This window comes from Cibotium barometz, chromosome 7, assembly GCF_041138505.1.
Source record: "Cibotium barometz isolate CiBa-2024 chromosome 7, ASM4113850v1, whole genome shotgun sequence".
NCBI classification, from domain to species: Eukaryota; Viridiplantae; Streptophyta; class Polypodiopsida; order Cyatheales; family Cibotiaceae; genus Cibotium; species Cibotium barometz.
The window spans coordinates 47,328,003-47,339,549 of NC_141052.1; the positions used below are offsets into that span (position 1 = coordinate 47,328,003).

General features: G+C 39.0%; 1 protein-coding gene across 1 annotated transcript; it reads left to right on the forward strand.

Annotated features, from left to right (window-relative positions):
- The first annotated feature begins 418 nt into the window (after window positions 1-418).
- LOC147637098 (very-long-chain aldehyde decarbonylase GL1-4-like) lies at window positions 419-11,339 on the forward strand. The gene is made up of 11 exons (XM_086799892.1): window positions 419-530; window positions 834-1,057; window positions 1,437-1,669; window positions 3,351-3,570; window positions 4,164-4,285; window positions 8,149-8,405; window positions 8,533-8,640; window positions 9,037-9,243; window positions 9,372-9,488; window positions 10,541-10,714; window positions 11,035-11,339. The coding sequence occupies exons 1-11, from the start codon at window positions 471-473 to the stop codon at window positions 11,200-11,202; spliced, it is 1,890 nt and encodes a 629-aa protein (XP_086656018.1). The 5' UTR covers window positions 419-470; the 3' UTR covers window positions 11,203-11,339.
- Window positions 11,340-11,547: the final 208 nt, after the last annotated feature.

The following is an 11,547-nucleotide window of genomic DNA, read 5'->3' on the forward strand; positions in this document are numbered from 1 at the left end:
AAATTTCGTGAACACCACTATTCAATCGGTCACACACATTGCCCCTCTCTCTCCCTCTCTCAATAGATCGATTGGAGTGAACACGTCCTAAAATGAAAAAATTACTCTCCCATATTTTCATTTGGTTGATGAAAAAAATAATATTATATATATATATATATATTTAGTTTTCTAACATTGATCACTTTTCCTCCTATATTAAAGTATGTTCATAGTCTTGGACGCCACCTGTGATGGCAACTTTATGGTACCACATAGCACCGCTTTGATCTGGTAGCCATTATCTATCCCATTAAGGATTTTAAAAAATACGATTGTCTCGCTTCGTCGGGACTCGCGAGTCAAATAATAATTCACGAAAAATGCCCTATGGATTGCTATAAAACGAACTACGCTACATTACAGTAACTCAGTTTGATAGGCTTCTCACAGTTTTCTCCTTGAATCATTTTGGTCCTTGGGCAATTACAATGGCAACCATTCCAGGCGTACTCTATACCTTTCCGTGGGAGAGTTGGGGAAATTGGAAAGTTTGTGTGAACCCTTCCTTTTTAAAATTTTAGTGTTCTGTAATTAAGATCATAAGTAGGGCTCCTGATCTAGAACGCTACACCACCTTAGTCCGCTTATGCTTGAAGCAATCATATATTAAGTGTTACGCTAACACGCACTAAGCTTGGCGACTATACAGTAGAAGGTTTGCGAATGCAGGACGTAACGCTTGCTCAAATGGATAGTAGGATTTACTTAATCTTCGTGATGTTAATATTTTATTGGTATTAAGGATGACTATGGTTTGGTATGTGTTGTAATCAAAAATTTTGTGCATGCAGTACCTTCTGTATGTGCCCATAGCAATCCAAGCATTTCAACAAACTGCAGTCCGTGGGGAGTCCCTTGCAAGCAACATTTGTTTTCACATGCTTGTGCTGGTCGGCCTTAGGTATCTGCTTTTCCAGATATGGGGCACTGTCTCCCGCCTGCCATTTATCTCGAGAAAGCATCAGATTCAGACTAAGGGCGTCAAGTTTGAGCAAGTTGATCATGAGGCTAGCTGGTAACGTCAGTAATCATTGTATCTTAAATTACTTTCATGTTCAGGAAAGCATACGAGGTTAACGAATATGATCATGCCTTTGATGCAGCGGGCTTTGAGTGATTCATTTTGAACGAGAGAGAGAGAGAGACAGAGAGCAACAGGCTCTTGAGTGATTGGTTTTGAACAAGAGAGAAAGGGAAGAACAGCAGGCTTTGAACGAGAGAGAGAGGGAAGAACAGCAGGCTTTGAACGAGAGAGAGAGAGAGTGATTGGTTTTGAACAAGAGAGAAAGGGAAGAACAGCAGGCTTTGAACGAGAGAGAGAGAGAGAGAGAGAGAGCTTTTAAATTAACGTCTGGTTTCACTAACATGATCGTGGTGTGTACGTGCGTGCGCAGGGAGAACATGGTTTTGCTTGAGACATTTGCAATTTACGCTGCCTACTTCTTCCTGTTTCCGCCGGAAGGGATTCCTGCATGGGATGGCACAGGAATACTCGTAGCTTTCCTTGTGCATGCCGGCCCCGTCGAGTGGCTCTACTACTGGGGTCACCGGGCCTTACATCATCACTACCTCTTCACTCGCTATCACACCCACCACCACTCTTCCTTCGTCACGCAACCCATCACCTGTAAGTGCCACCCTATCCTTCAGGTAATCACCGCATAATTTTGTTTCTTAACTAATTACCGCCTCTACTAGTTACAGCCATGTCCGCATTGATGTTTTGATTAATCATAGTATTGTTGTTCACCACCTTAATGAACCCTCTAACCACCTCAGCCCATGCTTTTAAAAAAAAAAAGGCTAAAAAAACAGGCTGATTATATTAAGAAATTAGGAGGAGTTACATAAAATAGAGAGCCTCCACAAGTGAGGTGTCCTTAGAGAGAGTGAGCCCATCCTTTGATGTAGCCGCTTTTAAAGTAGTAACCGCTTACTCATGTAAGGGACATGATGAATTCTAAACATGTATATTTCAATTACGTCCATTAAATACTCATGAATTAATCATGTAAGGGACATGAAATCTAAACTTGTATATTTCAGTCACGTCCGTTAAATACTCATGAATGAGTCTCTTAATTCTAACCCAAGATGGTAAATGTTCTCTGATCATGTTCCCTAGCATGATGTGACCAGAATTGGTTCTGGTTACATCATGCTAGATCTAATCAGTATGAGGTAAAAACCCGTTTTTTTTTCCAAAAAACTGGCTGTTTATATTAAGAAGTTAGAAAGAGATAGGTTACAACATGTTGACCATGCACATGACAGTTCTGCAAGCCCTGAGCTTGCCTTTGATTTAATTGAGCAGTTTCTCTAGCTGTGAAACCAGCTTTTCCCTCTTTTCATGAGCGTGACTTTCAAAAGGCATAGAGTGCTTTGATGAGCAACACATCCTTGGAGATGACGGCCTCTCTCATCTTTCACAATTCCTGAATTTGCTATGTTATCTGATCCACTTGCTTTCCGTTAGCTTTTTCTTGCAGCCGATGAAGCTTGGAGTCCATGTCTTTCAACCTTCTTTGTATGCATCTTTCACCTACATGAATCAAGTTCTCTTTCGGCCTGAAATTGTTAGTATGCATACTATTATAAATGGAATCAAGTCTATTTAACCATAAGCACCATAACATTTCGGTTCTTAGGACAGCCCATAGTTCCAAGGTGCACCCGATGCCTTCTCCAAGTAACAAGCCATTCCATAGTTGAATGCATTTGGCCAATGACTCGAAACATTTCTTTGCAATAGGGCAATGCATGAAAATGTGAAGGTCATCCTCCACCTCCTTACATCTGTGGCACTTCCCATCCCCTATGTTAAGTCTGAAGGCTTTAAGCTGGGTCCAAATAGCTAGGCATGCTTTTTCCCGTTTTGAATGTATGTTTTAATCATGACATTAATAAATGTCAAGGCCTCAAAACCCGCACATTATGATAGGTTGTATTAATAAAGACCTTTAAAACTTTAAAAAATCAAGGCAAAAAAATTTGTCAATTATTATTATACTTGCATGTTTATGCCTTCGAAAATTACAATTGCATGTTTAATTTTAAAACATACCTTCGAAAATGAATGTTTCAATTGCCTCAAAACCCGCACATTACGATAGATTGTAGAAAACCGTCAATTATTATTTTAAATAATTTCAAAAGTTTAAAATAACTGTATATAGAGATAATTCTCTTTTTGATGGAAATAATGGTTTCCTCATTTTGGAGCTATCAAAGGTGGGGGATGTGTGCTTAGTATTTTTGCTTTCCAATAATTGACGGCTTATTTTCTCTTTCTTTTTTTTGTATTGCAGCTAGCAATCATCCCTTTTTGGAGCATTTATTCTATGGAATGCTCTTTGGCCTACCTCTTGGGATTCTACGTCTTCTTGGCAATGTCTCAATAGGCTCGTTCTATGTGTATATTCTGTTTATGGATTTCATGAACTCGTGGGGCCATTGCAACTTTGAGTTCATCCCTACGTGGGTTTTCGATTCTTTGCCACCTTTGAAATACATTGTTTACAGCCCTACGTAAGTAATTTCTCATTTTTATTATATCATTTCATTTTCATAGACTTAATCGTCCTAAAATCTATACCAATTATGAATCACCATCGTCATAATTAACGATGAATTAGAGTCTTATACTAGGTGGTGGACTCAATCTTCACAAACCCATATAATTTTCGGCTACTTTATTGGTTAATTAATGCTGCATTGATTATTGATTAAATGGTTTTGCACATAAGGGTGTAATAACTTGCGTAAAAACAGCTAAATTTCTGTTACGTTTGCAGTGCTGAGATTTGAAGCCTTCGGAAGGCTTTAAAGCCCTGAGGCCATAGATTAAAAATTTATCTAGATGTTAGGCAATATATATTTTGAAGGTCGACCTACACAGTGAAGGTTAGGGTAAGCTATCAAATTTGAGCCCAAGTGTGCGTAGCAGAAGCTATCGTATATCCATACTTTTAAAGGGGAAAAAATAAAAATAAAAATAAATTGATTATATAAGACTCAATAATATAAAAAGAACTCGGAAATTACTAGTCTTTTTTTACATTCAGCTATGATTGTGAAGGGAAGGATTAACGGACAAGGCATGTGAAATGATGTGAAAACAGGTATCATTCATTGCACCACACCAAAGTGCACACCAACTTCTCCCTCTTCATGCCACTGTACGACCACTTGTACGGGACTGTGGATGCCACGACGGACAGTCTTCATCGAGATGTACGAACAGGTATGTCTATCTTCATCCTCTCTTTTCCTAGGGGTTGTTTACGTGGAGGGTGAAGGCTGAAATTTGAAGCCTTCAGAGGCCATTTTTTGCCCGTGAAAACCTCCGAGAAGGCCACTTTAAAAATTGGCCTTCCAGTACAATGCCACAATTTTAGAAAAGAATCTAAAATTTATATCAAATTTGTTTTTTTTTTTTTAATGGAAACGAGATGATTGGTACTGTTGGCAGTCAAAAATAGGTATACATTTCTTGCACATGAAGGCTAAAATTTATATGTACTTTGATAAAATAGGTATACATTTTTTGCACATGAAGCTTAACTTTATTTTGGCCTTTTACCTTAAGGTTAGGATAGGCCTTCAAATTTCAGGCCTGCCCAGGGCTCCCCACCTGCTTGATTCCTTTAGTTTTTAGGAAATATTCACACTTTCTTTTCACTAGTTTTTAGGAAACATTCACACTTTCTTTTCACTCTTGATGAAACTACGAAATTTGGGGAAAAGATTGGCCATGCTTTTTGAAAATTTTACACTATTGTTGAAAATCTCTTAAGAGTCTATTTTGGACTTTCACTTGTTATTTTTTTCCAAGGTGAGACACCTATTTCCCCAACATTGCCATTAATGTTTCGAAGTAGGCATGTAGGTTAATGGCGTTTTAACCCTTTTTTGCTGGAGTGGCTTCTTAAAGCCTTGGATTCTTGGGGCATTGTCAACACATTAAATAAGATAGTCGACATGCCATTGGCTTCACCCAATAGCAGCTCTTTCCAATTCAGGTCTTGGGGATGAGCCAGTTGTATGTGGAAGTGCAAGAATTTTAGACCTTCCTTGTTAAACTCATAGGTGATGAAGACATGGCTAATGGTCTTTTCAGACTTTTTGCATTGCGGGCATATCCCCTTTCCTATTCGGAATTTCAACTGCTCTGGAGTTTGTCCCAGGACTAGCCAGAGGAGGCAAGATTTTTTTGATGGGATGATAGGAGGCCAAATCTTCGATTATCTGAAAATCCATTGTTTTCTGTCCCACATGATATGCTATCATCTATTATTCAGCTTGATGTGTATTGGTGGCCCAAGATTCACCAGGGGGGATTGGTAGAAAATTCCACCTAAAGCTTCTCAATGTGAAGCGCCCTTTACATTGTATAAGGCAGGCTGTATCATCCTCTGAGAAGTTTATTCTATTTTGGACTAGAGCTCGATCCTCCCCATTGAGTCTAAAAGAGGATTGGAGGGTTTTTTGGCTCAATCCATTTTTGGAGCCTGTAATCCTCTAGGTTAGCCCGAGTGCTTGAGCCCTTTTAATGGAGTTTGTGAGCTCTATTCATAGCCCAGATGCGTGTCTTCTAATGGTTGGCCCTTGACCTTGATGCTAGACAAAAAAGTTGTTGGCCTTCCCAAAAGGTGGAGATAAGACTGACGATCGCTATGAATCAGGGTATTGGTGTCATCAGCAAAGAGTTGTAGACACATCTTTCCAGCATCACCTCGTAGGTTGATCCCTTCTAGGCTCCCAACAACCATAGTAGAGTTTATCAGCCAGCCTAGGGCGCATCACAATAGAAATGGTTGAGGGGCATCCTTGTCTCATCGATCTTTGTAGATAAAAGGCCCTTGTGGGTGGTCCATTGACTGAAACACTAGCTCTTGCATTTCCAAAGAGGGTTTTGGTCCTTCTAATAAACAAAGACCCCACTCCCATATCCACTAGGGATTGCAGAATAAATTCCCATTCCAGCCTGACATAGGCTTTATCAAAGTCAATTTTGAAAACCATGAAGTCCTGGTTGGTGCTTTGGGCATGTTCAAAGCCTTTCCATAAAGCTATGATGGCATATACGATATATCTTCCTTTGATGAACCCTTTTGCTCAGGTCTCACCCATTGTTTGAGGTGTCTTGATAGCCTGATGGCCAGGGTCTTAGCAAAGATCTTATGAGCAGTAGTGAGATTGTGGATCTTATAAGAAGTAGTAGCAAGGCTACAGAACTTTGAACATAGTGCCTTTAAAAATGGCATTGCAGAATATGGTAGAGGCAGCTTCCTTTTTACATCCTAAAATATCTCAAGCTTGATAAGCACCATTGGCCACCGAAGTTGTTTTTGATAGGCCATACAGTCAGTATTAGTGACCTGTGCAAATAGTCTCTTAATGTGAAATATAACTTTTTATGAAAAAGTGTGAAACCTTCATTTCAAATTGAAGAAATTAACAATTCAGATTTTGATGATTTTTCTTTTCCAAACCATACTTTCAAGCTTAAATTTTAAGGGATTTTTTCATTACCTCAAATTTGCAATTGTACTCAATTCCGCTTTGTTTTGAGCGTTGTTAGTCGTGGAATTTTATTATATCATTATATGCTGAATAAGGTTTTAAAGATGAGTCTATGGAAACTTTGATATGGCTATTTTCACAATTCTTATGACCTAAGCAGCAGTCCTTCCATAACCTCCTTTGTCTCTTTTCTATAATTGAAATTTTTATAATTGGCATCTTGTGTTGTTCAATAGATAGTTACGATCTAACTATGTTATTTACCCGCAACTAGTGTGCCCAATAATTACACTCTTAAAGAGTAAACGAGGTCTCTCACTTGGTTTTTCTACTTTAATGAATTCCAATCGGGCTTGATAATTGGTGACCACTGACAGCTTTTCTTCTCGCTTTAATTGGCGTTTTGTTATTAAGAGTGTTTTGTTTGAAATTATTCATATTAACTTTCAAGAGCTATTATGTATAGAGGTATGATAAACATCTTTCATGCTATTATATATAGAGGTATGAATGCGAGGCAATTTGAGGAGGTTTGTTTCTTTATCTCTACCCATTTTGAAGTGGGCCCACCCTTTATAGAGGGAGTGAGGGACGTGAGCTATTATAGAGGGAGGGAGAGAGGGACGTGTGCCTAGCTTTCGGAGTCGGTTGCTATACGACATCATTCTCCATGCTAAAAAAAATTGCCATTCTAGTGTTTTTTTATTGGCCAAAATTAAGAAAAACTGGCTCAGATATTGAGTAGCCCTTATTTAAAGGAATAAATTTTTAGATGTTTTAGTTATAAAACTGGCATGCAATACAGGTTTCCGAAACAGGTAGATTGAGGAGTTGTCCTTATTTTGATTGGTTGAAAAATATTTTTTTCGAGCGCTATTCATTCTAATGCTAGAAAGAAAAACAGTTCTTTAGTGTATTTTACACCGATTTAAATTAAAAAACAGGATTGAATTTACTCTCCTCTTTACAGAAACCGATAAGATTTATAGGTTTTTAGTTATAAAAACCAATTAATAATGAGATTTTGAATATATGTTGTACTCCAACTTGTCTTTTTTGTCATTAGCTGGGGAAAAAATTTTCGTCATTCTAGTGCACCTTTCCCATGTCATAGTTAACTGTTGCCACGAAGTTTGGCCACGGAATTGGGCCAAAAATGGTGCCAATCAAAGTCTAACTTGATTAGACACCTCACAAATGATGGAAACAAGCATGTGAGGGAATGGAGATTTAAAAATGAGCCTTTAATGCCCTTGCAACTTGCACTGGCCGTGGGAAGAGGTGGTTAGATGAAAAGATTGTTTTCCGGCTTTCATTGTGTTTTTAGAATTCAATTTGATCAAGTGTTTAGATAATTTTTAGAAGTGCTTTTGGTCAAATGTTTAGATAAGAGAGGAGAGAGCCATAATACATATGGGCACACCAAATTATGCTTACTTGGTTGTCTTCGAAAATCATGGAAATGTCTTTTTTTTTAAATTATAAAGGAAATGCGAGGAAAGCTTTGATAGTATTGGTTGGTCGCTAAGGCACTGCAACAAAAGTGGTTGTGGCTCTAACACACACAGTTGGTGTGTACAGGACACAAGAACAAGGTAGACTGCGTGTATCTGACCCATGCAACAGAATTGCTATCCACATTCCACCTCCAGTTTGGCTTCCAAACATTTGCAGCTCAACCGTACGCAAATAAATGGTACATGTGGTTAATGTGGCCTGTGGCCATCCCTATTATGGTGCTGGCATGGTTGTTTGCCAAGCCATTTACCGGTGCCACTCATTTTATAGGCAACAGCTTTGAGCTCCAAACGTGGGTGATTCCACGCTACACATTCCAGGTGAAATAAGCTGCAAGCAACCTTTGTCCGCAATGATTTTTTGTGTGCAGTTTGTATGGTGCTAATCGATATTAATCCGATTTGATTAGCACTTATCTAATCAATTTGTACGTAAGCCTTCTTGCAGTACTCTATGCGTTCCGAGAAAGCAAGGATTGACGGTTGGGTTAAAGATTGTATCTTGCAAGCTCAACAAGCGGGTGCAAAAGTCATTGCTCTCGCACTTTTAAACAAGGTAATCCGCTGTAAACGTGGAACTCTAAGCATGTGTGGTTATACTGCGTGTTTTCATTTACATGTACTTTGTGTTGAGAATATGGCGACAAGCATGGTGACGAACAACAACTAAAGCGCATCCTTTGATATAAAACAACATTGATTTATGTGCACATGTACGTGCATTTACGTACAGATCCATTTACATGTATGCATTTGCACATCCATATGCATACAAACATCATTATACATGCATGCATTTGCACATCCATATGCATACATACATCAGTATACATGCATACAGATATGTACAGTACATGTAAACATAATGTATACATAAAATAATTGCATGCAAACCTGCATGCATGTGTGCAGAGTCACACTAAAACCATGTGGTGATGACTTTTTGTATTAGGACCGGAAATTGGATATGGATGATAAATTTATGGGAAAGAAAGGTCTGAGTATTCCCATAGTGACTGGGGAGACGTTGGTGGCAGCCATTGTTGCCAAGGAGGTGGTGGCGAAGAAGGCAGTGGAGGAGGTTTTCTTAACTGCGGCTGATTCCAGGGTCGGCCGAGCCATTGCCACCTACTTATGCGAGCATGAGATTAGAGTCCTGGTATAATACACAATCATCAATCATTCACCTCAAATACAGTCTTAATCTGCATGTGTAGCACATTAATATAAGCTTTTTCAAGGCCGGAATTTTATTGAATGAAAATGATCTTTTGAGTTTTGCGTTAGGCCCTTTCGTCTTCGTCTTCCAAGGATCAGTTGGAGAATCTGCGACAGCAGATAGCCCCAAAGTTTCAACATAATCTTGTTCATGCCACCGATCATGGAGCTGGAAAAGGCTGCAAGGTAAGAAAAACACATCGATGTGCATGCATATATGCAGGCTTGTGTACATGCATGCATTATATAGAGGTGCATTGTCACGTGTACACCTTAATCCAGTGTCACGTAGACATGATTATTCCTTACAGTCGTATATGGGTAGTTTGAAGCCAATTTGGTGGCCTTATAGGTGCTCGGAGGTGCCCACGACATGCACCGATGGTTAGGACATATTATGGGTACAATATGTCACTTTAAGGGCAAAGTTAGAGGTCGTATATGGGTAGTTTGAAGCCAATTTGGTGGCCTTATAGGTGCTCGGAGGTGCCCACAACATGCACCGATGGTTAGGACATATTATGGGTACAATATGAACACATTTCCTGGGCACTTATAGGGCCACCAAATTGGTTTCAAACTACCTATATACGACCTCTAACTTTGTCACTAAGGTGGTTGTAAGGAATAATCATGTCTATGTAGCAACGGATTAAGGTAACGCTAATCACATGCTCATGACATAGAGAAGGAGAGAGAAGGAGAAAAGAGAGACTCTTCACCTAACCTACTCCTAGTCATAATAAGGTTGGTTTTTCACTTTTCAAGCCATAAAAAGTCATAAAAAATGTCATGAAATGTGTTCATATTGTGCCCATAATATGTCCCAATCATTGGTGCATTGGCATGCCACCAAATTGGCCCCCGACTGCCTATATACACGACATCTAACTTTTCCCTTAAGGCGACAGTAGAGAATAATCATGTCTACGTGGCACCACCGGATTAAAGGGTGCACGGGACATGGATGCCCAAAACACATCACAATGCATGCCTCTATGGAGGTTTATACACATGCATGCACGCATGCAAAATAATCGAATGTATTTTAGGAGTGTATGTACTGCATTTATACTCGCTGAAATTATTAGAAAGTGGTCAAAAAGGTATTTCCAGCCTTTAAGGAATGAATTTTTTTATTTCCGCACGATCGAATATAATTTCAGCTTTTTCACCAAAAAAAATAAATTTTTTAAACCTGACGTGTTATTACATAATATTATGGTAATGTATCGCAGGTTTGGATTGTGGGTGAGCAAATAGGTTCACACGAGCAAAGTTTGGCCCCTCGTGGAACCCATTTTCACCCGTTCACATTGTTTCCCATTCGCACATTGAGAAAAGACTGCACATACGGATGCGTGCCCGGCCTCAAGCTACCAGAAAATGCGAGAACCATCAACGCATGTGAGGTATTTCAATTACCTTCCATGGCAACTTCTTATGCCTCATAACTTGATGAATAGTAGTTCCCTTCGTCATTATCACTACTATTTAGTGGGAGAGTAGCCATTTCCTTTTCTTTGGAAAAAAATGTAGTTTACACATTTTAAAAAAAAAACATAGTAAGGTCACTATGTTTACACATTTTTTAAAAAAACATAGTAAGGTCACTATGGAATGTAACGCGTTTTCTCTCTTCAGGTTTTGTATATCTTGTTGTATTTGGGTAATTATTCAATTCCTAAGTTTTAATGATGTGAGCCAATAATAATTTTCCTTGGGGTTGTAGGATGTGATGCCTAGGTATGTTGTGAGGGCAAGCTATGCTGCAGCCATGGTTCATGCTCTGGAGGGTTGGCGTCATCATGACTACACAGACGATATCCCCATCCATCTCATGGAAGACTCTTGGGAAGCTGCCTTGAGACATGGTTTCTCCCATCAACAAGCCAAGTAGTAGTGTCATGGATGTCATGCTGCAAATAATCATATAACCCTTGTGTTTGTAGTGTTTCCTTTCGGTGGAGATTCTGGTATTGCCTCCGTTGTAGTTAACACAAGCACGGACAAGATTTCTTTAATCTATCTATTTTAAGTAAAATGAAATTTTCATTACGCAAGGTTCCCTAACCCAAGGTTATAACCTTAGGCACATATTTATTATCTAAGGTTTAAGGGTGTGCATATCAGTGAATGGCTTGTCTTACGTGTGCATAGGCTCTAAACAAAACTAGACTTGAATACCTAAGAAGAGAATGCTTAAACCAACATAAGAGAATCTATTGACTCGCCGTGAGAGAGA

Coding starts and splice junctions, on each gene's coding strand:
- LOC147637098 (XM_086799892.1), top strand. CDS start 471: ATGGCAACCATTCCAGGCGTACTCTATACCTTTCCGTGGGAGAGTTGG. Junction 531..833: donor AGAGTTGGGGAAATTGGAAA/GTTTGTGTGAAC, acceptor TTGTGCATGCAG/TACCTTCTGTATGTGCCCAT. Junction 8,406..8,532: donor TTCCACGCTACACATTCCAG/GTGAAATAAGCT, acceptor GCCTTCTTGCAG/TACTCTATGCGTTCCGAGAA.